The following is a 27,596-nucleotide window of genomic DNA, read 5'->3' on the forward strand; positions in this document are numbered from 1 at the left end:
CAATATTTCTGCCTGCTGTGAATGCAGTGCAGTCACCATACTGCAAAATAGTTAATTCCAAAAAACTCAAATAAATGTATATTTAATTTTAAAAAGCGTTTTACATGTCTGTGTGTATTTACACGTCTAATTTCTATTCGATAATTATATAGATCTTGTCACAATAAATTGTTGCAGAATTATTGGCTTAGTGGTCCTTACAAAATTGATCAGATTAAATCATTGATCCGAAAGGATATCAATAAAGTATTTTTAAAAATGTGTATTTAAATAATAAATCATATTTCGAAATATTTGACTTATTATATAATATTTATTAAATATGAAATTGGGTAATAAATATTAATAATATTTAAATACTACGTTTAATAATAATTTATTAAATTTTACTAATACTTAGTATTTAAGTAATGTTATTTAATATTATTAAATATTAAGTATTATTTCATATCAAATTTAATAAGCAATGGTGTGTGTAAAGTGAATTTAACTCAGTTCAAAAGTACTTTAGGATCAATATGTTATTAATTCCATTAAATAATTTTCATGTACTTTTTTACTTTTAATTAACTACAAATACATTGATGTATTTAAGTAATTATTATTATTATTACATCATTATCATTATTATTACTATGTTATTATTATATTATGATTACCATCATTATTATTACTAAATTAAATAAGCATGTGTGTGTGTGTGTGTGTGTGTGTGTGTGTGTGTGTGTGTGTGTGTGTGTGTGTGTGTGTGTGTGTGTGTGTGTGTGTGTCCGCTCTGAGGCAGGTGAATGAGGACAGAAACTCTCACCTGACATGATGAATTCAGAGCAAACGTGCTCGCAACGTCACCGTCTCGCTTCAGTGACGTAAACAAGCTCCACTTTCAGCGTGAGGTTCTAGATTGTTCTGTGATCGATTGGCTTAGGCACCAATGACGTAAAGCACAGCGAGCGCGGCGCAGCCAATCAGCGCGCTCTGGGGGCGGATTCCAGAAGCATCCTCGCAGTCAGCGGCGCTGGGTGATGCTAGGAGCCTCGGAGTTGGAGAATCCGCTCTGGATTTGGTCTCTTCGGGGATTACTCTGAATGAGTTTGCTATAAACAGCTCGGCTTACGTAAGACCTGCTAATTTACTTTTGTTCAGCCCCAGGAAGCCTGGATTTGTTTGCAGAACTGGACAACTAGACACATTTTGTGTTTTGCCCTTGTGCGGGTTCTGCGCAGGAAAACTCAGAGGGAAGGTGCATTCAGGTGCTCGCCATGTCAGTGGTTGGCATCGATGTGGGTTTCCAGAACTGCTATATCGCTGTGGCCAGGAGCGGCGGCATTGAAACGGTGGCCAATGAGTACAGTGACAGATGCACACCGTGAGTATTAACGTCGAGCAGCATCATGGACGCGGCTTGTTACGCAATATTTAGCCTGATGGACGCTCGCTGCGTGCTGTGATACTCATGAATCAGAGGCTCTGGTGTTTCTGATCTCCGGGCCAGGTGCAGGTCCAGGCCTGGTGCTGGTGGTTTCCTCGAAGAAGCAGTGATCTGAAGTTAAACCTGCAGCCAGTGTCGCTCTTTAAATTCTTCATTTAACCACTGATTATGACAGGAGTGCTGTCTGTAGGTTTTTAACATGACAAGGCGACATTGGGTGTTGCATGACCCTGAAAGGCTTTTCCACATCCTTAAAATTCTCCAGAACCGAGCCCAGAAATGCAACTAAGGCGATGCTCACTCTCATCCAGGATGTGAGACATTTTTCTAAGTTATCAACATGCTGGCCTCAACTTGTGCAAACTGCATTTGCAGCAGCTTCTTACAGGGATGTGCAGCTGCACTTGACTAAACGGAGCAGTGTTTTTTTTTTTTTGTTTGTGGCAAGGGGAAAGTAGGGAGTGCCAGCCAGTGGGATCCGGATCGCATCGCACTTTGGGGACATTTATCGTATCGTTGATCATTTATCGTGACAAAATCCTTATCACAGTAAGATGTGATTTATTATCATGATAAATTTCAGTTATTGATGTTAAATGCAAAAATCAAAACTGACGGCATGATTGGAAATATGATTTTTGCTATTTTCTCCACTTTTTGTTTAAATATCGCCAAATTCAAATGCATCTATGTGCAGTTTAGTCTTATAAATGAAAAAAATAAGTTTTTACTAAAAAAAAAAAGTAACAAAAATTTGGTTAAATATCATTCAAAAGCAATATTAATATCAGACGATACTGGACCAACGTCTGATATTAATAATTAATAAGGAGAATTAAGTGCCTCCTTAATTCTCAGAAATTTTAATTAAAATATGAACTAATAAAAGTTAAGAGGGGATTACTATTGTTACAAATAAGTTTGAAGAGCCTTTTACTCCAAATACTAATTCAAAATTACAATTTGTGTTTGCTCAAGTAATTTTTTTATGTTGAAATGATTTTGATGAAGTGTGACATACAAAACTAAAGGAATATGTAAGGTTGCACTAACTTTTTCACAGTGCTGTTAAAGCTGATGATAGTTCTTCCAGGAAGCTTCTGTTCCCTGTTTCAGACAAGATGAGCTGAATTTTGAAGGTGAACTGGTTTACCTCACTGACCCCGTTTGTGGCTCTTCCTCAGACTCCCCTGTTGCAGTTTCCGGATCTCATCACTCTTTGTGTAAAATATTCAGCTCATTACTTTTTGTTTTGCACCAATACAAATCATATCCTTCCTCTGCTCCGCTGCATTCAGGGCTTGTGTGTCTTTGGCCTCCAAAAACCGGATGATTGGAAATGCAGCCAAGAATCAGGTAAGATCTGTCATTGCATTTTGTCTTCTACTTGTATTCTTCCCCAAACTTTGTTGGCTACATTCCTCAAGTGATGTAGTAAAAAATATCTCCTATTAGCATTGTTTTATAAATTGGTTAACTCAAAAATATTACATAATATATATATAAGAATTTTTTAGCTGCAGATGTATTCCTCATGCACTATGTCTTTGCATTTTAGGCAATAAAATGTTTATTTTTTTACTGAATCACTTGTTTATTTGCGTCCTTTAATGTATTTCTGATATTGTACAATGGAGACTTAAATGACAAATCTGCAGAATGTACTAATTGTTTTCTGAATAATCAATTAATTGTCAGAATAATCCATACATTAACATAATCGTTAGTTGCAGTCCTACAGTGAAAATAACTTTTGATGCAGTTGTGGCTTAATTGATGCTCACAGGGTTCTTTTAGCAACTGTTTCAATCTGTTTACTCCAGCTAATGATTATTTGATTACTAAATTAGTTAGCGATTATTTTGATTAATGACGATTAATCTGATTAATCGTCTCAGCCTTAATGGTAAAGAGGGGTCCAGCTCACTAGCAAGGTGTACCTAATAAAGCGGCAGAGTCTTTATCTTGTATCTAAAAGCTCAAAATGTTTCTCCTGTTTTTCTACCAGATCATAACGAACTTTAAAAACACTGTACATGGCTTCAAAAAGTTTCACGGCAGAGCGTTTGATGATCCGTTCGTCCAATCAGAGAAGAGCAAGCTGCCTTACAGCCTCAGCAAGCTAGCCAATGGTAGCACTGGGATTAAGGTGGAGCACTTTACACACCGTGGTCCTGAAAATGATCCGTTTACTGATATTTGCCCTGCTCATCGTTTTGAACCGTTTACAGGTGCGCTACCTGGATGAGGAGAAGGTGTTCACGGTGGAGCAGATCAGCGGGATGCTGTTCACCAAACTGAAGGAGACGTCAGAGAGCGCGCTGAAGAAGCCGGTGGTGGACTGCGTGGTTTCTGTGAGCGATGCAGAATGATGTCAGCATTAGGGCTGTTGCTTTAAGCAATAATCAATTAATTACGTGATTAGTTCAAATGAGCTCAATAATTTCCATTTGCAACTTTTTCTACCAAAAACTGGATAATAAAAGTTTTCAGTTTTGTGCTTTTGTCTCAACTAGTCCTTTAATTGAAAGGCAATTACCTTAAAATTCACTTTATTTGTTCTTTCTGTTGTTTTATTTATTTATTTTTGAATATTTAAAATGTCTTCCAGCTCCAACAATTTCATTGTTTATCGCAATAACGTCTGGGACAATTTATCGACCAGAACTTGTTCTGGTGACAGGCCTGGTCGGGTAACTCGAAGCTCCAGGGAGATTTCCTGAACTCTGGCTTCTGGTTTTTCAGGTCCCGAGTTTTTTCACAGACGCAGAGAGACGGTCAGTCCTTGATGCGACTCAGATTGCAGGGCTGAACTGTTTGCGACTAATCAACGACACCACAGCAGGTCAGAGTTGTTTTGTTTATGCTGAGAAAAAGCTGAAGGAAATGATTAAGATGACTTATTATTCTTTCTTAAATTGGTTAGGATAAGTCTAAACATGTTCATTAAATTATTTCCACAAAATCATTCTTAGACAGTAAGAGTTCAGTCTGGTCAGAAATGCTTTTTTGGAGCTGTTTTTGCACCTCTTGTAACTTTAAATGTCAAATTTGAAAATGGCTACAAACTGGTGAATAATTATACAACCATACATTTGAAAAGCAAAAGTGGAGCCTCCTGCACAACCAATAATTTAATTATTATGTGTGTTTTTGTTATTGATGCGAGCTTTGTTTTTTGGTGAAATTTAAATAAATAATGATTGCTCATCCACTATAAATAAAATTAAATACACACTGTATTGCTGGGCTAATTATTAAATAAGGGGTTAGTTGCTATATATATGTATTATACACATATTAAATGTAAGACTATGTAGGTGGACAAGGAGTGGGAATATTGAATATGTGAAAAAATATGTACGTTTTGACATTATTTGTTGAATTAAGGACCCCCATTATTCTACTACTCTAGTAGAAATTATTCTACAAACTTTATAAAAAAAATACCTTTTCTTAGTATTATGATTCATACTGCAAGTATTTCTTTGCACATATTCAAAAAGTAACCAAGTGGTTTCTGGATAGTGAGTCAACAGCTAAACATTTGCTGACCAAATGAGCTGGAACTCAGCTTGGGTTGCTAGGTAACGGGGCTGGGCTCGTCAGGGGTTGCTAGGAAACGGGGCTGGGCTCGTCAGGGGTTGCTAGGAAACGGCCTGTGGAATGTGACTCAGCATTTGGGAGGTTTTTCTGATCTGCTAACTTTCCAGACAGAAAACACTTTAATTTATAGTCAAACAATACCTGGGTGGGATGTTTTAAGTGCTTGGGTTGTGTTTAGAAGCAGTTGAGACCCAAGTGGAAGTATAAAAATATGAATCTTGCATTACAATGATCCCAATAAACACTTTGTTCTGAACAGTGGCGTTGGCTTATGGCATCTACAAACAAGACCTCCCTGTGCCTGAGGAGAAGCCCAGGAACGTGGTGTTTGTGGACATGGGGCATTCATCGTTCCAGGTCTCCATCACTGCTTTCAACAAGGGGAAACTCAAGGTGAACCTTTCCTTCAGCCTCATGTTTACACAAGATTTTCTGATTTGAAGTTGGGCTCAGTCGTCTCGATCGTTCGTTAGGTTCTCGCCACAGCGTTTGACCCGCACCTCGGAGGGCGTAACTTCGACGAAGCCTTGGTGGATTATTTCTGCGAAGAGTTTAAGACAAAGTACAAGCTGAACGTGAGGGACAACCCGAGGGCTTTGCTGCGGCTGCATCAGGAATGCGAGAAGCTGAAGAAACTCATGAGCGCCAACTCCTCTGACCTTCCTCTCAACATAGAGTGCTTCATGAACGACATCGATGTTTCCAGCAGGATGAACAGGTGTTTCTTTTAGAGCAGAGGTGTCCAAAGCACAGACAGGGGCCCATTTCAGTTCTGGAAAGATAAAACTTCACCACATCCAGCACAGATGGCGGATGCAGATGGAAACGTTTTATTACAATGGATAATGTTCAGTTTTTGTAAGACAAGGCCTCTGCTGGTTTCACCGACTTAAATTAAAGACATTTTAAGACAATTTTGAATAGCATTTAAGACCTATGTCTCTAAAGAAATTGTACACACTTCATCCAGGTGGCTGGTGATAAATTTGCATTTACCCATTATAGACACAAATAACTAGCAAGTGAATATTAGCAGCGAGTTAGAGGTAGGCTTAACTACCTCTAGGTAACCTTTTGTATCACCTTTCGAGTAATTCTAGCCATATTTTACACAAATCGCCCAGACTATGTCATGACTAGGTAAAGATTAATGATCACATTTGAGTTAAAAATGATTGTTTTCATGGTTATTTATTTAAATGCAAATTCTGTACACATTATGTTGAATTTGTTGGTAGATTATTGTAATTTGGCCCCTGCAAAAAAACACAATAATAATAGCAAACTCGCTCACTCTTTGGTTACCTAGCAACTCGCTCACTCTTTGGTTACCTAGCAACTCGCTCACTCTTTGGTTACCTAGCAACTCGCTCACTCTTTGGTTACCGAGCAACTCGCTCACTCTTTGGTTACCGAGCAACTCGCTCACTCTTTGGTTACCTAGCGACTCGCTCACTCTTTGGTTACCTAGCGACTCGCTCACTCTTTGGTTACCTAGCGACTCGCTCACTCTTTGGTTACCTAGCGACTCGCTCACTCTTTGGTTACCTAGCAACTCGCTCACTCTTTGGTTACCGAGCAACTCGCTCACTCTTTGGTTACCTAGCAACTCGCTCACTCTTGGTTACCTAGCAACTCGCTCACTCTTTGGTTACCTAGCAACTCGCTCACTCTTTGGTTACCTAGCAACAACCTGCTGTGTAACTGACGCTACTTAAAAATAAAAAAAAAAAGTGAAAACTATGGATAAAACAGGAAAGGTCACCAGTTTGGGAGGTTTTTATATATTTAAAACAAAAAACAAATCAATAATTATTGATAACAACTGATATGAAATGCTTACATCATGATATGTTTTTCAGCCAAACCAGTCAGCAATAATTTGTATGAAGGCTACAATATTTGCTTATTAATACATTGTATTTTAATGACCATCTTTAACAGAACATTGTAATCTGAATATCTTTCTTTGTGTCTACAGGACTCACTTTGAAGAAATGTGCGCTCAGTATCTGATGAGAGTGGAGGCGCCGCTGAAAACGGCCTTTGAACAATCGAGTACGAACCTTTGAAAGTATGATCTCAATCTGATAACAAGCCACGGTTCTCCTCAGTATTCTCTGTGTTTTTTTTTTTAACAGAGTTGAGTCGGGACGACATCTATGCAGTGGAAATTGTCGGAGGAGCCACGAGAATCCCGTCCATCAAGGAGAGAATCACCAAATATTTCTGCAAAGACGTCAGCACCACGCTGAACGCTGACGAAGCTGTAGCCAGAGGCTGCGCGCTTCAGGTGGGAATCCTCTGACAACAGCAGCCGACTCAGGAAATCAGCCCTTAACAGCCCTTTGTGTTCTTCTGCTTTTGGATGCAGTGCGCAATTTTATCTCCAGCGTTTAAAGTGCGGGAATTCTCCATCACAGATGTGGTTCCGTTTCCGATCACTCTCCGCTGGAAGTCGCCCACAGAGGATGGACTGGGGTAAATATGCTGTGGTAGAAGCTAACCCAGTTAGCACCATGTTAAACGACCGACGGTAGAGATTGAAAAAAATTTGGGGTTTTTGGAGATTAATTTTTTTGTGAAATGTAGATGTTTTTTTTTCATCAGTGCACTCAAATCTTGTTTGACAAGCATGTTTTACAGTTTTTGCTTATTTTTACTTTTATCTACGACAAAACAGTAGGGTGAGGCTTTGCCATAGCATTACCAGAATTAAGTCATATTAGGAGAACCAAGTTTTAATTTTATTAGAACTTTTACGCAAAAAATAAAAAAAAATTAACCAGGAATGTTGAGTATCTTAACACATCAACATCAAATTAATGTGAGTTTTTAGGATTCTGAAGTGATGTCTGTCCAAGTTTTCTGCTTCTGGTAAAATTACATCTTTATTATTTTACTTATATCATCACTATATTCTTGTGATCAAACAAAGATTTTTGTCGCCTGACCCTGTTTCTCCGACGTCTAATTCACAGAAGAGATAACAGAAATAAAAGCCACTTTGAGAAAATATTTTCTATCATTTGGAATTTCTTATCTAGGAAAGAAAAAGAGGAAAAAATGATTAAAATGGGATCTGATATAAAAGAAAATTATGATTTTTTTATCTGAATCGCCCTAACTGAAGGTTTCTTTCCGTTTCCTGACGTTGGTTTTTTTCTCTGCCGCAGAGAATGCGAGGTTTTCAGTAAGAACCATGCTGCTCCATTTTCCAAGGTGATCACATTCCACAAGAAGGAGCCCTTTGACCTGGAAGCGTTTTACAGCAACCCTCAGGAGCTCCCCTACCCGGACCACAGGATAGGTACTGGTGCTGATTCTGCACTTCTGCTGCTCCGGCTTTCACAGAAAGAAAACCTTATCCACAGCTCCATGGAAAAATAAACCCATTTACTCCGTTGTTGCAGTTTTTATTAGACCTGAATGTTTCAGATGGCAAAATATGTGAATATTAAAAATATTAAGGCTGAAACAATCAATCGGATTAATCCGATTTATCGTGATTAATTTGATTAATTCTGATTAATTGTGATTAATCATGATTAATCTGATTATTTATGATTTATTAATTCTTATTAATAACACTTAATCACAACCAATTAAGCACAATTAATAATTACTACTATTATTCATGATTAATCGTGATTAACTGATTATTGAAGTAATCGTCAACTAATTTAGCTATCGATTAATTGTTACACAGACTCAAAAAAGGACATTTGCTGAAAGACCAACATATAAAATCAGCAAAATGTGGCAATTTGTTTAATCTGATTGATTAATCGTCGGTATAAGTGATTAATCAATTAATCGTTAGCTGCAGCCCTAATCGCAGTTATTTCTTAATCTGACAGTGAGGAGCAATTACTTTTTCACATTATGGCAGGTTGTTTTTTTACCCATAATAAGTTAAATGCTAATTTGAAAACTGCTTTTTGTATTTATGTTTGATGCTCTGAAACATTTTAATTTCACTGAGTGGCAGGTTAATTTTTTTTCACGGTCAGTAACCTGTTTTTCGTCTCTCCATCTGCTGTCAGGCTGCTTCTCAGTGCAGAACGTGGTTCCTCAGCCAGACGGAGACAGTTCAAAGGTAAAGGTCAAAGTGCGCGTCAACATTCATGGCATCTTGAGCGTGTCCAGCGCGTCGCTCATAGAGAAGCTGAAAGGGGAAGCGGAGGACATGCAGATTGAGTCGGAGCCACCAATGCAGAATGAAGGCCAAGCAGAGGAGCAGGTGAGGTTCTGATCTCCACCATGTTACACTGAAAGCTGCAAATGCAGAAGAAAAACAATATTCTTTGTTAAAGGCGTCTGACACCTGAGAAAACAGTGCAGCATTTTATCTTAGATTTAGACAATAATGTGCAAAATCAATCAAGTTTTCTTTTACCTTATATCAATAGTTTCTGACTGTCTTTCAGGGTCCTTTCAGAACCTGAACATTTCCAGAAAAATTGGTCTATTTTTCAATTTGTTAAGTGATTAATCGCAATTAGTCATGATTAATCGATTACTGAAATAACATCAACTACTTTAGTAATCAATTAATTGAGTATGCAGACTCAAAAACAGGCCATTTGCTGAAAGAAAAACACCCTCAGAACAGTGATAAAGTCCAAACTTATTTTAAAAAATTGCATTTAAGATTTAAAAAAATTATCTGTAAGGACGTTCTACCTAAAGCTTCACAACCGGCAAATTCTGTGAAAAACAAAATAGCTTTTGTTACCTAATAAGTAATCAGTTGATGCAAAAAAAAGTCAAATAATATACAATTAATCAAAAGTTCACTAAAAGAATATTACGTTATTGCATTTTAGGCAATAAATTAATCAGAAAAATTTGTTTATTTTAATTTAAGTGATTAATTGTGACTAATTGGATACAATTCTTCAAACAGGCCAAATAAATTATTGTAGGAAATAAATCAAAACAACTATTACAATTTGTGATTGCAGGATGATTGAGTCTCACACAAACCAGTAAATTTTGGAAAAGTTAATCTGGATTTTCTGTTTTACGGACTCTTAACTTGTTCTAATTTCTGCACTTTGAATCTTTGAAAACAGCAAAGATAATGCAGTTTGTGCCACCAGAAACATAAGAAAACATATAATTTATGTTTACTAAAGAAACTGAATACGTTTTGGTTTAGAGCAAAATGCAGGTGGAGCAGGAGGGTCAAGGTCAGGCGGAGGGGCCGAGCGAGGACGGCAGCTCCAGCACTAAGGTCAGTCAGGGGTCATTCAGTGGACTGTTTCTGACAGAGTGTTTCAAGACTGTCATGACATGCTAACAGCTCAATTTCTGGTCATATATTTTACATCAGCATGACCCGTTCCTGCTAATCCATGTCATTTGCTTTTGCTGTCTTGATGTATGGTTTGAAAGCCGAGAAGAGAGATTAGGGTGTTTGTGCATCCTTAAAAAGTCTTGAATTTATGCATCTAAAACAAAACCCTTAAAATGTCTCAAGTTTATATTAAAAAAATGTAAGTTGGCCAAAAATACTTTAATCACAAGTCTTAAAAATGTCTGAAAAAGTCTTAAATTTGAAGCCTGCAAATACCCAGGAGATGCTGGAGTCGTCTCTTTGCCTGGAGACGTTCAGGACTAAAATACATAATTCACGCTATCTGTACTGATTAATTTAACTGCATGGAATAAAATTTCTGCCACAAGACTTTTTTTTTTTTCTCACGAATGTGCGTCTGTGGTTTTGTCCAAGGAAGGGGCAGCTGCAGAAAAGCAGGATGCAGCAGCTGGAGGCAGCAAGCCAAAAGTGAAGGTGAAGAGTATCGATCTTCCCATTGTGGCCAACAACATTCGGCAGCTGGACGGAGATGTTCTTACAAACTTTGTTGAGTATGAGGTGAGAGATGCCGGCGTTAAAAAGCTGAGTCATGATTTCTGTTGGACGACCCTGACTTGCAGCAGCTTTTGATTAAATCCCCAAAAAAGTTTATTCTCCCAGTTTATGTTTTCTTAGCACTGAATATTTTCACTTTTGACTTTCTTCCTTCCAGCGTCAGATGATTTGCCAGGACAAACTGGTGAAAGAACTGAACGACGCTAAAAACGGCGTGGAAGAGTACGTGTACGACCTGCGGGAAAAGCTCTGCGGGATTTATCAGAAGTTCATCACCGAGGAGGTAACTTCAAGATCTTCACTTTAACGGCACTTTTTAGACGGAGCAGGCGGACCGACGCAGTTCTCCTTTGGTGACAGGACAGTAACCGACTGACGCTGATGCTGGAGGACACGGAGAACTGGCTGTACGAGGAGGGAGAGGACCAGCCGAAAAACGTCTACAAGGAAAAGCTGGGCACTCTCAAGGTTTCACTTTCAGATTGATAATCAACGTTATTGATTGATTTCATTTTGGGGTTTTGAAGATTTAATCTGGATTTTTTCCCCTGGTTTTTGTACTTAAGATTAGTGGCGGCCATCTTGTTTGACAAACATGTTTTTCAGCTTCTGCTTGTTTGGACTTTTTATGGATTAAGTTTTTCTTAAATTATGAGAATAAACTTCTAATACAAGAATAAAATTGTGCAACAATAAAGTCCAAATAATATGAGAATCATGGAACTATATTAGCAGAATTAAGTGGTCATTTTGTGAGAACTCCAATGTAAAAAATTTAAATAAGAAATGTTGAACCAAGTTCTACGTTGGTGTCGGTTTGACAAATAAGGCCTTAAATTTTTAACACATAAGCATAAACATTATTATGAGTTGCAGGACTTTTAAGACGAATGAGCAAACGACTGTTTCAAAGAAAACCATAAAAATGATCTTGGTATCAAACTATAAGCTTTTCTCTCAAAACAAGTTTTTTGTTATTGTGATTTTAAGACATTTTTCAGGTAAAATTTTGTCTTTATTCTGCGGATCAAACCAAGACCTTAATACTCAGAAGGGATGACTGAAATTAAAGACCCTTTTGAAAACATTTTGTGTAATTCATAATTTCTTTTTTAAAAAATAAATAAATCAGATCTGGTATAAAAAAATCATATCAGATCTTTCAATAACAACATAGATATAGGATAGATACATGATCAATATAGAATACATCTGATAGCATATATTGATTCTCCAATTAAAACTCTTTCACTCTACGGTTACCCAGCATTTTTTCAGATATCCAAATCCAAAAATAAATCAATAATTATATATTTATATATCACAGAAATTACTTTATTTGTTTATTTGTGTTGTATATTTTTTAATCTGGAACCTGAGTCCAAATTTCGCACCACAAACAATAAAAAAATCCTTTAATCCTTAAAAATAAAATGCATTGTGATACATTTCTCAGCCGTATTTCCCAGATCTACTTTCTAATCTACTTGGAATCTGCTGTTTTCATTCATATAACGTAATTTTCCCAGATGCTTGGTGAGCCCATTCAAGAGCGGCACAGAGAGAGCGAAGAAAGGCCAAGAGCTTTTGAAGAACTGGGGAAGAAACTGCAGCTCTACATGAAGTTTGTAGATTCCTACAAACAGAAGGTAACAGAAGGTCTTTAATGATCCCCTAATGAACCTCAATCCTGTTCCTAACGGTATTCTTCACTTTCCAAAGGACGAGCGATTCTCACATTTAAGCCCAGAGGATGTGAGCGCTGTGGAGAAATTTGTGAATGAAAGCATGGGCTGGATGAACAACAAAATAAACGCACAAAGCAGAACTGCAATAACTCAAGACCCAGTGGTTAAAGTAGCAGAAATCATTGCAAAAATCCAGGTATGGATAAATATTTTACAAATCCTCCATTAGTGAGATTTACATCGGGGCTGAAACGATTAATCAGATTAATCAGATTAATCACGATGAATCAAATATTGAAATGATTGTCAACTAATTTTATACAATTAATCATTAACTTAAAAAAGATCATATTTTGAAAGACAAAAATAAATATTTTTTGTTTTCAAGATTAAATTAAAAAAATAAATATTGTGAAAATGTTTGACCCAAATTCAGGTGGAAGAGTTTTAGCTTCACTGTGTCTAATTCTATGAAAAATATTTCCCGTTAACCATCTTTTCCTATCTCATAATTAATCAAATAAGATCAATAAAATAAAAGATATCTGACAGACTGATGTTATTGATGTTAAGTCAAACAAAAAGTGCTGAACTTTTCATATTTTGATGATAAAAGTATTTTTCTGCTGCAGATAATCAATTCAAATGATCAGGTATACATTAAATGAATGCATTTTAGGCAATAAATTGGTTATTTTTGTATTTAAAAAAGGAATTGAATTATATATTTAATTCTTTGCTGCTGAAGTTGGACGAAAAAATTTATTAATAGAAAAATCTGCACATTTAATAAATCTGATTAATCGATTAATCGCTAAACGTAATCGTTATTTTCACTGATAACAAGACCTATTTTCGACCTGCACATTTTACTAACTTCCTGTTTCTGTCCAAACCAGGAACTGGACGATGTTTGCGGCTCGGTTGCCAACAGGCCAAAGCCGGTCGAGGAGGAGCTGTCTGACGTTGGCGAACAGGCGGCTCACAACGGCCCCACAGCCAGGCAGGAAGCAGACGGGAAGGGAAACCAGCAACCAAAGCCTGGAGCGAAACACATGGAGGTGGACTGAGGAGCGGACTCTGACAATCGTCGTTCTCCATCATGCCCCTGCTAGGAAGTAGAAAAATAAAGTAAAATCTGGGCGAAACGTCTCAGGCGTCACCAGCCTCCTCCGTGGATTGTTTTTGTGTTCTCTCCCATCAAACTTTAAGCCTTCAGACCGTTTATTCCCACGTGTGACAGTGCTGTGTTTTACTCTCTCACATCTTCCACATGCAAGTAAAAGAGTTCTGTAACTGGTTAAATTCAGATTATACCAGAAAGATCCATCCAGTATCACCAGTAATCCCAAAGACCATTAAGAATAATAAGTACTGTCCAAGCAACTGTTAATGCAGAACAATTAGTTCGACTGCGAAAATACAAATCCTGTATATGTATGTTTTTATTGGGTTAAAGTGATGCTGATGTCTAGAAACTGTAAATATGATTTTAGTAAATAAAATCAGACTGGATAAATATAAATGTCTTTTTCCTAATGTTGCAAAACCATATTTACTCAGTAAAATCCATGTGTATTTTTATGACTTCCTGTTTTTAGTCATAAAATGTAAAATTAGCAACAATTATTAAAACCTAAATGAAAAAAAAACATTCTTTAAACATTCAGGAGCTCTATTGTGCCTCATGGTAACTGAGGACTGTCTCCAAACAAAATGTTCCCATTATTACCTGTTTTTCATTTAACTTAACCAATTCAGATTTCTTTTTTCTTCAAAATTGCTGAATTTTAGCATTTTTCCAGTGAGCTGAGCCTCTCTAACTGCACTGGCTGCCAGTCTATGGGCGAATGCTCCTCCTGTCTGAACGTCTAACATATGAACTGATTTTCCATAATTTAGCTCGTGTATATAATGTACAGTGTTTGTTGTCACCAACTGTGTGTGTAACGTGTTTCGTGTGCTGAGGATACATCAGAAACGGCAGAGAGCAGCCAGGAGGTGAGGCAGGCAGTTCTCCTGCCTCATGGCAGGGGGCGCTCATGATCCCAGACATTGTGACTGTGAGAACAGTCAGGGTGCTCCTTCTGCTTGGTTGCTTCTGGCTTGTTGCGCCTTGGACAGTGTTCATAGTTGAGCATTGTTTACATTAATGCATTGCCTCAAATGCTATGTTTAATGGTGCAGAGAGTTGTGACATGGGCAACCACCCAGGGCATTATCTTTTTAGGGGTGGCAGGAGACCTCTGTGGATTGTTGCACGGAGATGGAAGCAAAGCAAAATGAAAAAGAGTTTGAATTGATAGTGATACTGGTTAAATTTTTTTCAGCTTTATGAAATAAATTTGGGTTAATCTGGGTTGTTTATGGGAATGTGGCTCTTTCAGATCAATTTGAGAAGCAATTTTGTTAGGTGCACTTAATTTTATTGTGTCATGTAGGCGCTGGTCTTGGGTTAGGTGGTCTTGACCACAGCACTGCTATGTGGCTCGTTGAATGCATGTCCTTCCCCACCTGCCTTCTTTCCACCACCTGTCTGTTGGATTTCTTTCAAAATAAATGCCTCTCGTGGCAAAAAAGTGAAGTTTGTGCTATGTTCGGACAGGAAACAAGATGTTTCCATCCCTAAAATTATAATGCATAGAATCACATATCTAAGTCTAAACTGCCACTGAGAGTAAATACAATAAAAAGATGATTTATCTGTGGCATTGTTTATTAAAAAGTCACATTTCTGAAGTACTAAAATTAAATACGATAGTACATTTAATGGTATTGGGTTAGCGATTAGATAATGCATTCAGCAAGTACTTTTACTTTTAATACTTAAATATTTTTAAAGCCAGTACTCTTTTACTTTTACTGAAGTAAAAAATGTTAATGTGGTACTTTTACTAGAGTACAGTTTTCTGTGTATTTGTACTTTTGCTTAAGAACATTTTTTGAGTACTTTCCCCACCACTGGGTTTAGTTTTTCCTCTATTACAGCTGAATGCATTAACTGCTCTTATATAACGAAGTCCTAATATGTTCAAAGAAAAGAACAAAGATTACATGAAACACTATGAGATTTTCCATGTAAATGTAATTTTACAGTTTTTTTATATACAATATTTGAAGTGCAGCAATAAATACATTTTTTGAAGTCATTCTAGTTTATTATGGTGCAATTGCAAATAAAACATTAGTAATATACCGTGTTGTTCCTCTTTATTCACGTTTTATGCATGAATTCGTGAAACAATAACGCCCTTCAGCTCAGATGTCAAGCAGAATTATGTACGGGCCCTTTAAATAGGGGCGTGGCCTAGACTATTGTTGCCAAGAAACGTAGATGTGACGTGGCCACCAAGTAACGGGCGGATATTTTCAAAATGGAAGAAATGTCAGAGTTTTGGAGGGGAACGAAAACGCTAAGTTTCTTTACCTTCTGAGAGCGGCTTCTACGGGGCTCCATGATTTCTGTCGACCGAAGATCATTTTCAGAAATCGGCGCTGATCTGCGAGATCGAAATCCAGCAGGATGAGCGTTTCAATCGGCGACAAGATCGAGGTGGGTCCCTTTATTAGGCTAACGCACGCAGCTCGCGCCGACTGGGGGTGGTGGACTGACCGAGCGTTACAAGAACCACCGCTTCAAATACGCAGCGAAATAGATTCTTAGCACCGTTTATCTCAGTAGAAACGTCAGTGAATTGAAAATAATATTTTTACAAATTTAATAGATGGTGATTTATCATCGTAGGACGGATATTAGTAGACTGGAATCAGTTGAAGCTAACTTGTTGCGGTAGACGACAAATGGCTATGGCGTCATTGTTGTTATTATTGGCATGATCGAGAATACTTCATTATAATAATCAATAATAATGTACCAATTGTGTCTATAATGATAATAGAAACTAATAACAATAAGAGTGATATGAGTAATAACAATAAACATATTATTTTATATGAATTGATATTATGTTCATTATATTATATTCGTATATATATATATATATATATATATATATATTATATATATATATATATATATATATATATATATATATATATATGTGTGTGTGTATTTGGTTGGTTACAAGGCGCTCTCCTGGTTCTCCTGGGACCTCATCCGTTTGTAAACAGCAAGCTGCCTGGAAACAGCAGATGATCTCCTCGTTAGCGGGGAGAAAGCCGGGATAATTAAAGGTTTTGATTGGCCAGATGGCAGCGTCAGGTGTTTGACAGTTGAGGTTTGTTGTGGTGGGATTTTGTGTCCTTAGTTGCTGGAGTGACCGTTCCTTTGAGCATTCAACATGTCGCAGGTTAGAGGGACATTGATGTTTGATCAGAATGTAGATTATTTCTCTTCAAGTTTTTTTGGTGATGAGGAGGACAGTGTTTCATGCCTTGAAGCGGTTCATATTGAGGTACATGCGTTTAAAGATCCATCTGTTGGACTTTCAATATTCTGAAGTGAAAATATTGTAAATATTGCATTTATTGTGTATTTTTCCTTCTTGTTGTAGGATTTTAAAGTCCTCACCCTCCTTGGCAAAGGCTCGTTTGCATGTGTTTACCGGGCAAAATCTGTCAAGACTGGACTGGAGGTTGCAATCAAAATGGTAAGATAATTCTGTCTTAGAATTACAAGCTGTTGGCAGCTTGTAATTCTGAGCTGAACTGTAAACAACAGCAGTTGGGTTATTAGACTTTAGTTACCTCCCAAGGGCTTCTCCTGGTCCGCTAGCTACCCAGAGAGAAGCTCTTGGTTGGTAACGCCTTGTTGTCTAACAGATTGGCTTTTAGCTCCAGGACTCAAACACTGCTGGCAGCTCAGTCCCACAGTGCTTGTTAGTCTGTTGTAGAAGGGTATAATTGCCTGTGATATTTCCATCTGCAGATCGACAAGAAAGCGATGCACAAAGCTGGGATGGTCCAGCGTGTGACAAATGAGGTGGAGATTCACTGCAGACTGAAGCATCCTTCTATCCTCGAGGTAATGTTTGCTGATGTAGTTTATAAGTGTATAATAAAATATTTTATACCATATTGTCATGTAGAGTTTTGTGATTGAGAATTACAATCAGACATATAATTAAATCCACTCTTTCTAGATTTACGTTATCATTACTTTTTTAAACAGCCACATTCTGGAAAGCACTGGGAAGCCAGCTGACTGGCAGTGTGTAGCTAATCATATTCCAGTAACTCTGGGCATGTCTCTTATGTCTCATTCAAAAAACAAACTTTTTTTTCAGAAATATTTAGTTCACAGTTTTTTTAGGTAGTGACCAGCCTGAACAACACCAGATTATCCAGAGAAACTGGAAAGCAATCTTAGATTAAAACTTTAGTATTCTATTATTCTATCAATGAAAAGTAGGAAAACAAGTTGCCACATTCTGCAGATTTTACATTTAACCATTTATGCCTTTTTTATACAGTCTTAAAAATCTGTTGAAAGATGCACAGTCAGCAGTAAGTTGCCTTTCTAAATGAGAAAAACTAAATTTTTTAACATTTAAAAAAATATAATTTCATTAATGTGTGCTTGATTATTTGTAGCAATAGAGGGAACTGCAGCTAAAAAATATGTCTACCATCAACATATAAAAAGCTCAGCCTTTCTGCGTAACATCAATGCAATGTATTGATGATCTGCTTATTTATTTATTTTTATCAATAAATGAATAGCAAAATGTTTTTTTTCTAAAGCTCTACAACTACTTTGAGGACAGCAACTACGTGTGTCTGGTGTTGGAGATGTGCCACAACGGGGAGATGAGTCGGTACGTGAAAGAGAGGAAGATGCCTTTTTCAGAAGATGAAGGTGAGCTGCAAGTTTTCTCTTACACTGTAAAAACACTCAATATTATAAACTTTTTTTAAAATTTAGTTTTTAGTTTGAATATCATAGTACTTTTACAGTAAGGTAAAACTAACTTAAATTAAACTTTTGTCAAGACATAGGAAATGGTTTTGAGTCAATAATATAGAATTTTTATTCAGGTTATTTCACTTATAACATTGCTACTAAAACCTTCATCATATTAAGGATCTATTGACTTTAAACTTTTAAGTTAGTTTTGACTTCTTTCAAGGGAACTAAGAAAGAAGTTCTTAGTTCTATAAACTAGACCAAAATACTTGCCAAGATTTTGTTTTTTTGCTGTGTATATTTATTCAAAATATACACTGTAAAAATATAATGTTCCTGAAAGCCTGTCACAATAATTTCCATTCTGATGATGATTATTTTTTCAAGGGAAATTTTGTTTTCAGAGATATCCTAATCCATTTTATTTATGGTTTCTGTTGTGTATGGTTTTTCTTTCTGTTTTATTGATCATTTTTGTTTGTTGTGCTTTATTTTGGATATTTAAAATGTTCTCCAGTTCTAGTATTTTGTGGTTTTTTACTAAATTAAAGTGTATTGCTCTCTGAAAGAACTTGCACTATTAGGTGAAAATGCTCTCAAAACAACAATATTATTGTTTATCGCAATAATTTCTGGATCAATTTATCATTAGGCGATATTCATCATGACAGGCCTGCGTTCCAGTTAGATTTTTAAAACATTTATTTGCTTGTTTGTTTCTGCAGCCAGACACTTCATGCATCAGATCGTGAAGGGAATGCTGTATTTACACACTCACGGCATCTTGCACCGCGACCTGACCCTGTCCAATCTGCTGCTGACCAGCAACATGAACATTAAAATAGCGGACTTTGGCCTGGCAACTCAGCTCAAGCTGCCCAATGAAAAGCACTTCACCATGTGTGGGACCCCCAACTACATCTCCCCGGAGGTGGCCACCCGCAGCGCTCACGGCCTGGAGTCCGACGTCTGGTCTCTGGGCTGCATGTTCTACGCCTTCCTGACGGGCCGCCCTCCGTTTGACACCGACACGGTCAAGCACACCCTGTCCAAGGTGGTGCTCGGGGACTACGAGATGCCGAGCCACGTTTCGTTAGAGGCTCAGGACCTGATCCACCAGCTGCTCCAGAGGGACCCCGCGCTGCGGCCCAGTCTCTCCGCCGTGCTGGACCACCCGTTCATGACCCAGAACCTGCTGGTCAGGACCAAAGAGCTGAGGCTGGGTGACGACAGCTCCATAGACAGTGGCATCGCCACCATCTCGACAGCGTGCACGTCTTCCGTTTCCGCCAGCAGCAGCACCCGCCTCCAGCGGCGAACCAAGCACGCGATTGGGCCGGCGCTGCCGAACCGGATGACGTACGTTCCTCCGCGGCAGCCGAGCAGCTTCGACGACGCGGACGGGTCCCGAGGACGGGCCGCTCACTTCGGAGAGACCGGACAGCCGTATTCCAGGTTCCTCCGAAGGGCTCACTCATCGGACCGCTGCGGTTCTGCAGAACCAGGGCTGACCTCCTCGCAGCATGAGCTGGGCAGATGCCATTCAGAGGAGACTCTGACAGCGGTGGGACGGCCCTTCTTCCCCTCATCCTCCACTCCTCATCCGTTTTCAGACCATGGAAGGCTTCCCTCTCCTCCCGTCAAGCAGCCCGCGCAGTAAGACCTCTGTCTGCTGGTCGGATCTCCTCTTCGGGTTTGGATTGAGCTTTATTGAAGCGTTTCACTTTGTGTTTCAGCTCAGGATATCTGCCGGCTCAGATTGTTTACCCACCAAGCTCCCACTATCAGGACCTGGACGGAGTTTCTAACTGGCTCAACAGTGAAGGTAGAGCTTTGATGCTTTAATGGTTTATTAGGCTAAAATTAGTTTGACCTTCTTGAGGTCAAAGTGTCGTCGTGTCCTCTGACTCAGGGTCCGGCCCGAGGCCCACAGACGGCAGCGGCGGCAGCTTCCACAGCAGGGGACCCCCCGGGGTCCACAGCTCCTGGTCCGAGCCCGCGGGCCGAGGTCCGCAGCCGTATCCCGAATCGTCCCGGGACATCTCGGCGGGAACGGACTTCCAGCCTCCTCACAGCAGGGAGCAGAAGAAGAAAAGTCTGAGAGACGTTGTGTCTCCGCTGTGTGTCCACAGACTGAAGCCCATCAGGCAGAAAACCAAAAACGCAGTTGTAGGTTGAAATTCTTCTTCTTCTTCACACTTTCTCTGACTAGTGGTGGGCATTTATCATATCGATTTATCATTACAATGAATTTTCGTTTGATGTTTAATGATAAACAACGGATCAGAAAGGTTATTTACTTTTTGTTCCACCAGAATATCAGTAAATTTAAAAAAATGATTAAACGCATTAAATCTTTGATTTTATTGCAGTGCTATTGTGATAACAATAAAGTCTCTATCGGCCACCTTTATGCTGGCGTCTGGTTTCATTCTTGCAGGTGAGCATCCTGGAAACAGGTGAGGTCTGCATGGAGCTTTTAAAATCCCAAAACGGCCAGGAAAGGGTTAAAGAGGTCCTGCAGATTTCCTGCGATGGCGCCATGGTGAGGTCACACGACGCGCTTTGCTGCTGCTCGGCACGTTGTAACCCAGGTGGTGTTGCTGTTGCCGTAGGTGACGATATACCAGCCCAACGGCGGGAAGGGGTCACCGGTGCTGGACCGCCCGCCAGCGCCCCCAGAGGACATTCTCATCTGCAGCTACGACGACCTTCCAGGTAAACAAACTTTATTCTTATCATAAATATAATAAACTATTGGGTTTATACGTGAGTTTTAAAGTTGAAGCCACATATTTCTGTAAATTTAATATAAATACTTTTTTAAGTTTTTTATCACTGTCTGAAGTTAGGCTACATTTTTCTTGAATTACCAAATTTTTTCTATTTGCTAAATTAAATTTTTTTATATTTAATTTGAGCAGGAATGTAATTTACCTTCACATAATCTCAATAAATAAATGTTACTAATGACTCAGTAAATTATTGATCTGTGTAACTGAAATAAAGGTTATCTAGTATCCTACACTTTAAAAAATGTTATTGAAATTATGGGATGTTTGTGTGAAATTTAGTTTTTATTTTCAGACCTTTTTGGTGTGCAGGGTGAGTGAGGAAGATATTTCAAAACATTACATTTTGTTAGATTTGAAGTTGCCTCATCCAGACTGTAGAATGTAAAATATTACCACATTATTAATAACGGCAATAAATTGTACCAGGTATAGTTGTACATTTGTATTGTCTTATCTACAAAGTTTGGTAAAGTTTGAAATCCTACCTTGAAAGTGCTTGAAAAGTTCTTGAATTTTACAGCTAAAAACAGTTTGAACTGATGCCGTCATAAACTTGTTTCACAGAAAAATACTGGAAGAAATACCAATACGCCTCCAAGTTTGTGCAGCTTGTAAAATCCAAAACTCCGAAAGTGACTCTATACACCAAGTTCGCCAAAGTGATGCTGATGGAAAACTCCCCGGACGCGGACCTGGAAGTCTGTTTTTACGACGGTGAGTCCCAGATGTTGGGCAGATGTTGGGCCGTCGCTGCAGAAGAGGCTGAGCTGACTCCGACTCCGTCTTTTAGGAGCAAAGACCCACAAGACGTCGGAGCTGGTGCGAGTGGTGGAGAAGAGCGGGAAGTCGTACACGGTGAAGGGAGAAGTGGGTCTGAGCGGCCTGAGCCCGGAGAGCCGGCTCTATGTGGAGCTGTCCGACGAAGGCCATAGCATGTGTCTGTCACTAGAGGCCGCCATCACGGCGGAGGAGCAGCGGAGCGCCAAGAAAGTCCCGTTCTTCCCCATAACGATCGGCAGGTAGAGATGCTTTGATAAATACCTGGAGCGATTCTTCTTTGTTCTCCTTCTTGTTTTTGTTGTTTTTCCTTTTTTTCTTGTTGCTGTTTGTTCTCTTCCTTCTTGTTTTTCTTCTCGTAATTTTCTTTTTGTTGATTTTCTTCTTTTTTTTTTTTCTTTCCCATTTTTTTCTTGTTTTGTTTTTGTTGTTTGTCTTTTCCTTTTTCTTCTTGCTGTTTTTCTTTTTCTTCATCTGTTGTTTTCATTCTGTTTTTTCTTTTTGTTTTGCTTCTTGGTTTTTTATCATTCTTTTCTTTCTTCACCCTCTAATTTTTTTCTTGTTCCATTCCAAGTCTTATTTTGTTTTTTGCTCTCTTATATTTTCTTCTTCTTTGGCCTTGTTCATGTTTTCTACCTTCTTGCTCTTCTTCTTCTCCTGAGAAGTCATTCTGTGTGTTAATCTTCGCAGGAGGCCGGCCAGCTCAGAGTCTTCATCCTCCGGGTCGGCGCCATCACGGCCGGTTCCTCCTGATTTGGCGACGCCTCCTAAACCTCCACACATCACTCCTTCAGTAAGAGTCGCTGGCTCAGCATAAAGCCACAATGAATCCAGATCCAATCTGTAAAGATCTTATTTATTTTCAGATGATTTCCTACGACGGGTCGGATTTCACCTCAGCCAGCTTGAGTAAAAAATGCTCCCAGGACTCGGGTCAGAGCGCAGGAAAGGTGGTGAAGTCGATATTCGTGCCCAACGTCGGATGGGCGTCCCAGGTAAAAAAAGATCAGGATTGTCTCTGATCTGTTGATGGCTGCAGCTGTTGAAGCACCGGGTTTGTGTTTCTGAAGCTGACCAGTGGAGAGGTGTGGGTCCAGTTCAACGACGGCTCCCAGCTGGTGGTGCAGGCCGGAGTCTCCTCCATCACTTACACGTCAGCAGAGGGCAGAGTCACCAGGTGGGAAACAAACTGACTTTAAATGTTTTAAACTCTGAATATGCACAACTCACACCTGCCCAGACTGAAACGCCTCCATTCTCTAAACAATAAATCACTGATGTGAGTTATTGAGCTAATAGAAGATTAATTGATCACCAATCCTTACCATAAACAACCCAGGTTTCAACCCAGGTTCTCCTCTGCAGGTACAAGGAGAACGAGAAGCTGCCTGAACACGTCAAAGAGAAGCTGCACTGCCTCTCCACCATCCTCAGCCTGCTGGCCAATCCGGTGCCTCGTCACGCGCATTAGCCGCCCGCAGGAAACCCCACGTTAGCATTAGCAGCCGCCAGATCGTCGCCGCTACGCTGTAAATATTCTGTCTGTATCTTTGCTCTTTTTCTCGTTTCATTTTTTACATGTACAGAAGACTGATTATGAAAAGATTTTATTTTTATAACATGTTTATAGAGTCTAAAATAGCCGTGTTGCAAAGTTTTTCTGTCTCATGAACTTGGAGATGCAATAAACATCTGGAGGTGGAGAACTAGAGATCTGATTGGTTGGTTTTCTCTTCACAATTTATTAAAATTAAAATATTTTCTATTAAATGTAAAAGTGAAACTACAGTTGAAACCAGAAGTTTACATATACTGAATAAAAAGATACTTCAGATACTTTTTTATCTCAGTGTATGAACTCAAACATTTCAGAAAAAAATGTAATTTCTGAGTTTGAAAAGTTTAAAATCTCTTGATTTTTTTTTCACTTGAATTTAGAAAATTTGCTACAAGACACTATAATTTTTAAATTGTCTAAAAGTACCAGGCCATTTCTGAGCTCAGACTGAAAACATGGCAAGGAAAAAAAAAAGAAGATTGACCTCAAATTTCTGTCAGAAATTTTCTAGAAAAAATAGGAAAAGTTTACAATTTTCCAAGAATGTTTTCGGATTAACTGAACTTTTCTGAATTTCTTTTGGAAGTTTTTTAATTTTAAAAGTCAAAGATTTGCTAAAAGAAAGCCCTAAAAGTTTGAGATTACAATAAATTCTATTTATTTAGAAAACATCAGAAACTTTCATTTTTTTCCAGAAAGAACTTAATCTTTTACGTTCTGACAGAAATATATTTTCTTTTTTCTACGAGGTCTTTGTGGTAAAAATTGTCATTTACCAACCTGAATTATTCTAACACAACACATTTGGTCTTATTTAGCTTCATTTAGAAAACATAACCTGTAACTAACCTTCCTTATTAAACACCTGAACAATTGAACAAAATCAGGTCACCATATTAAGACAACGGAGGTTTCACATGTTTATTTTTGCCTGTTGAACTGGCCCTTTAATTAAAAAAAGGTCAAAATTGTGGATCTTAATTACAGAACTCTTACAAAACATACTATATGTAATTAAGCCTCGGCGCATATAAACATTATACAAGACACCCATGAAGTAAACATTGAGGTGAAGCTGGGAGCAGGAAACGGTCTGGGCTGCAGATTATTTTCAACGTGAAGAACAGGAAGTACAGGGAAGCGTTAGATTCTCCTGAACCCGCTGTAGTTCGGATCACCGGTATGGATTTAAAGGTTCTGGCCCAGAGAGATGCTGATGAGGAAGCTGCAGAGACAATTAAGTGGAAAAGAAAATGGGAGGAATGATCTCCAGGATTCAGGCTCAAAGGAGTGCAATCAGTTAGAGACTGAACCGCGGTTCTGGTTTGATTTGATCAACATGCGAGCCATTTTACTGTAAAATATGCTCAAAAACATCACTGCTCTCAGTTTATTTATATAAAACATTTTCCCATAAAATCTCAATAAAATAAAGTTACTCTCATTAGATGTCAAGACAAAAGTATAAACAAACCAGAGTAATAAAAAAAAAAAAAAAATCACAGTGGACACTGGGAACAAGAGCTGGACCTCCTCCCTTCACACGGATACAGCAGCTGGAAGAGGAACCGGGTCAGAACCGAGCTCAGCGAAGCGACAGACAGGAGTTCTACAGGAGAGGATGAGCGACAGGAAAACAAGATTCTTCCTTAAATCATCCAGACCAGAAGTTTTCAAAGTGTGAGAGAGCAAATAGAAAACTGTCCTCCATTTCATCAAAGTCTGAAAACCTGCTAAAGTTACTGGATGCTAAAATACCAAAATACTTTTGGCTGTGCTAAATATTTAACTTCAAACTAAATATTTAGACTGAAGCTAAATGTCTAGCTTCAAATTAAGTATTTAGTTTGAAGGCAAATAGCTAAATATATGTTTTAAGCTGAATGTTTAGCTTGCTGACTAAACTTTATTCAGCTTCACACTAAATATTCAGATTAACTAAACATTTAGATTGAAGCTAAATATTTCACTTGCTAACAAAATATTTAGCTTCAATCTAAATATTTAGTTTGATCCAAACATTTCGGTTCATACTAAATATGATTCGCTAACAAAACATTTTGTTTCAAACTCAATGTTTAACTTGCTAACGAAATGTTTAGCTTACTATCATTTAGATTGAAGCTAAATATCTAATTTGCAAACTAAATATTTGCTTTAAGGTAAATATTAAGCTGAGTAAACATTTCACTGAAGCTAAATATTTAGCAGCTAACTTAATCTTTAGTTTGAAACCGACATTTAAAAATAAATGTTGCCTCATAGTGGAGCATCTTAACATCCAAACCATGAAAATCCAAACTTTAAATAATCAGCAGAAACCAAACTGATAGAGGAACTAAATATTTACCCATTTGTCTCCAGCATAGGTTTGGTGAAGTCGGCTAAATGTCTGCGGATATTTTTTCTGAGGAGCTCAGGTGTCTCACACTTTGAAAATCTTGGATCTTTTAGTTTGTTGTTTTAAAGTGACACGCTCGTTTAAGGAGAGGATCCACTGGAATATCGGAAATCAACCCTGGAATTTCTCTGCAGACATGAAGGACGGGGAATGTAGTCGCAGAGAATCAACATCTGGAGCCAAACAGCTGCAGAAACGCCACCAAACTTGTTCACGTGACCACGGATGTTCAACTCTTCTCTCAAACTAAACTTCATGGCACTTTGATAAGAACTCCCTTCGTCTGACCCGACAGCGGCCCGCAGGACCGCGACCCGTCGCACTGCGGAGTCTAAGTGTTTGGCGGGATCGGGCCGTCAGCCGCCGTTAGCCGCTGTTAGCTACCGTTATCTACCGTCAGCCGCCGTTAGCTACCGTTAGCCGCTGTTAGCTACCGTTAGCCGCTGTTAGCTACCGTTAGCTACCGTCAGCCGCCGTTAGCTACCGTTAGCCGCCGTCAGCCGCTGTTAGCTACCGTTGGCCGCCGTTAGCTACCGTCAGCCGCCGTTAGCTACCGTTAGCCGCTGTTAGCTACCGTTGGCTACCGTCAGCCGCTGTTAGCTACCGTTAGCCGCCGTTAGCTACCTCGCCTGGACTCTTTCTTTACAGCGAAACTGAACTCAGCCGTTCGGTTCCCAAAGGTTCACATTACAGTACTGATACAGTCTGATCGGACAGAACCAAATGTACAAAAAGGCAGAGAGGAAAGAAGCTGACACCCAATCACCAACAGTTTCAGTAACCACAGAGGAAAAGGCCTAGTTTTGATTAGATACATTATTAACATCATAATTACTCTGATTATTATTCATCTTCATTATTATTATTATTATTATTACTGTCACCACTGTGATTTTCTCAGGAATCAAGCGGGCCGGGCCGGGCTCAGTCACTGGGAGGAGGCCTTCGTAGCTATTGTGGAGACGCAGTGCTGCTGGAAGTTGGGCGACACGGCCGAGTTGCAGCCCAGTCTCTGCAGCTCCTTCCCGCGCACGCTGCTGCAGCAGCAGCACGGCGCCTGGGGGCCGGCGCCGCCACCACCGCTCACCGCCAGGCCTTTGGGCTGGTCGCCGCCGGGAACGAAGTCCGGGTTGTGGCTCTGCAGGAGGCCGCTGATGTGGCTGAGCAGGTCGTTGAAGAACTCCGGAACGCCTTCATAACCTGGAAGCAGAGAAACGCTCAGGAAACGACGGGACGGTGCTCATTTCACCAAAAACAGTAAATATATTCTTTGGGTTGATCATTTTAGTTATCGATTAATTGTTTCTGACGATTAATCAATTATCCTGATGATTAACTGATAATTCTGATGATTAATCGGATAAGACAACTGGCTCATTCTGCAGATTTTTCATTTAAATCTATTTTATACCATATTAGAAATACATTAAAAGATGCAAACAAACAATTTAATAATTTTGAATAAAAAAATAAACATTGTTGCCTGAAATGCATTAATATAACATTCCTTTAGCGAATGCTTGATTATTTGTAACAAAAGATAACAGAAATATAAAGTACTTCCAACAACTTGTGAAAAGCTCAGGTTATTATTTTTG

General features: G+C 38.8%; 3 protein-coding genes across 7 annotated transcripts in view; 2 read left to right on the forward strand and 1 right to left on the reverse strand.

The window, feature by feature from the left end:
- Positions 1–1,011: 1,011 nt before the first annotated feature.
- On the forward strand, positions 1,012–15,181 carry hspa4l (heat shock protein 4 like). The gene is made up of 20 exons (XM_055053496.1): positions 1,012–1,114; positions 1,224–1,366; positions 2,728–2,785; positions 3,438–3,578; positions 3,661–3,783; positions 4,175–4,274; positions 5,295–5,428; positions 5,509–5,753; positions 7,017–7,093; positions 7,177–7,328; positions 7,410–7,516; positions 8,212–8,345; positions 9,082–9,278; positions 10,200–10,274; positions 10,773–10,916; positions 11,071–11,196; positions 11,274–11,381; positions 12,443–12,562; positions 12,636–12,797; positions 13,501–15,181. The coding sequence occupies exons 2-20, from the start codon at positions 1,260–1,262 to the stop codon at positions 13,669–13,671; spliced, it is 2,481 nt and encodes an 826-aa protein (XP_054909471.1). The 5' UTR covers positions 1,012–1,114; positions 1,224–1,259; the 3' UTR covers positions 13,672–15,181.
- A 784-nt stretch (positions 15,182–15,965) lies between these two features.
- On the forward strand, positions 15,966–23,750 carry plk4 (polo-like kinase 4 (Drosophila)). The gene is made up of 15 exons (XM_055053603.1): positions 15,966–16,154; positions 17,116–17,211; positions 17,490–17,585; positions 18,305–18,419; positions 19,193–20,123; positions 20,204–20,292; positions 20,380–20,636; positions 20,908–21,012; positions 21,083–21,185; positions 21,827–21,976; positions 22,053–22,281; positions 22,730–22,832; positions 22,906–23,034; positions 23,110–23,216; positions 23,405–23,750. The coding sequence occupies exons 1-15, from the start codon at positions 16,125–16,127 to the stop codon at positions 23,508–23,510; spliced, it is 2,646 nt and encodes an 881-aa protein (XP_054909578.1). The 5' UTR covers positions 15,966–16,124; the 3' UTR covers positions 23,511–23,750.
- A 754-nt stretch (positions 23,751–24,504) lies between these two features.
- The window catches only part of itpk1b (inositol-tetrakisphosphate 1-kinase b), a 37,299-nt gene continuing 34,207 nt past the window's right edge, over positions 24,505–27,596 (reverse strand). For 4 of the 5 annotated variants that reach the window (XM_055053357.1, XM_055053356.1, XM_055053359.1 and 1 more), the window contains 2 exons: positions 26,883–27,198; positions 24,505–24,822 (listed from right to left, as the gene is read on the reverse strand). In XM_055053357.1, the coding sequence (XP_054909332.1) occupies positions 26,927–27,198 (272 nt within the window). In that variant the 3' untranslated portion in view covers positions 24,505–24,822; positions 26,883–26,926. Of the gene's footprint in view, positions 24,823–26,876; positions 27,199–27,596 lie in introns of all 5 variants that reach the window. The other variant, XR_008607539.1, reaches the window with a different exon arrangement.

Source organism: Poeciliopsis prolifica, unplaced genomic scaffold (assembly GCF_027474105.1).
Source record: "Poeciliopsis prolifica strain line A6 unplaced genomic scaffold, Auburn_PproV2 SCAFFOLD037, whole genome shotgun sequence".
Classification (NCBI taxonomy): domain Eukaryota; kingdom Metazoa; phylum Chordata; class Actinopteri; order Cyprinodontiformes; family Poeciliidae; genus Poeciliopsis; species Poeciliopsis prolifica.

What these genes read in the sequence shown, in the direction of transcription:
- hspa4l (XM_055053496.1), top strand. Translation starts at nt 1,260, where the DNA reads ATGTCAGTGGTTGGCATCGATGTGGGTTTCCAGAACTGCTATATCGCT. An exon ending in ACGGCAGCTCCAGCACTAAG is followed by an intron (nt 10,275 to 10,772) that starts GTCAGTCAGGGG and finishes GTTTTGTCCAAG; the next exon opens with GAAGGGGCAGCTGCAGAAAA. An exon ending in TAGATTCCTACAAACAGAAG is followed by an intron (nt 12,563 to 12,635) that starts GTAACAGAAGGT and finishes CACTTTCCAAAG; the next exon opens with GACGAGCGATTCTCACATTT.
- plk4 (XM_055053603.1), top strand. Translation starts at nt 16,125, where the DNA reads ATGAGCGTTTCAATCGGCGACAAGATCGAG. An exon ending in TTTCCTGCGATGGCGCCATG is followed by an intron (nt 21,013 to 21,082) that starts GTGAGGTCACAC and finishes CTGTTGCCGTAG; the next exon opens with GTGACGATATACCAGCCCAA. An exon ending in GCAGAGGGCAGAGTCACCAG is followed by an intron (nt 23,217 to 23,404) that starts GTGGGAAACAAA and finishes TCTCCTCTGCAG; the next exon opens with GTACAAGGAGAACGAGAAGC.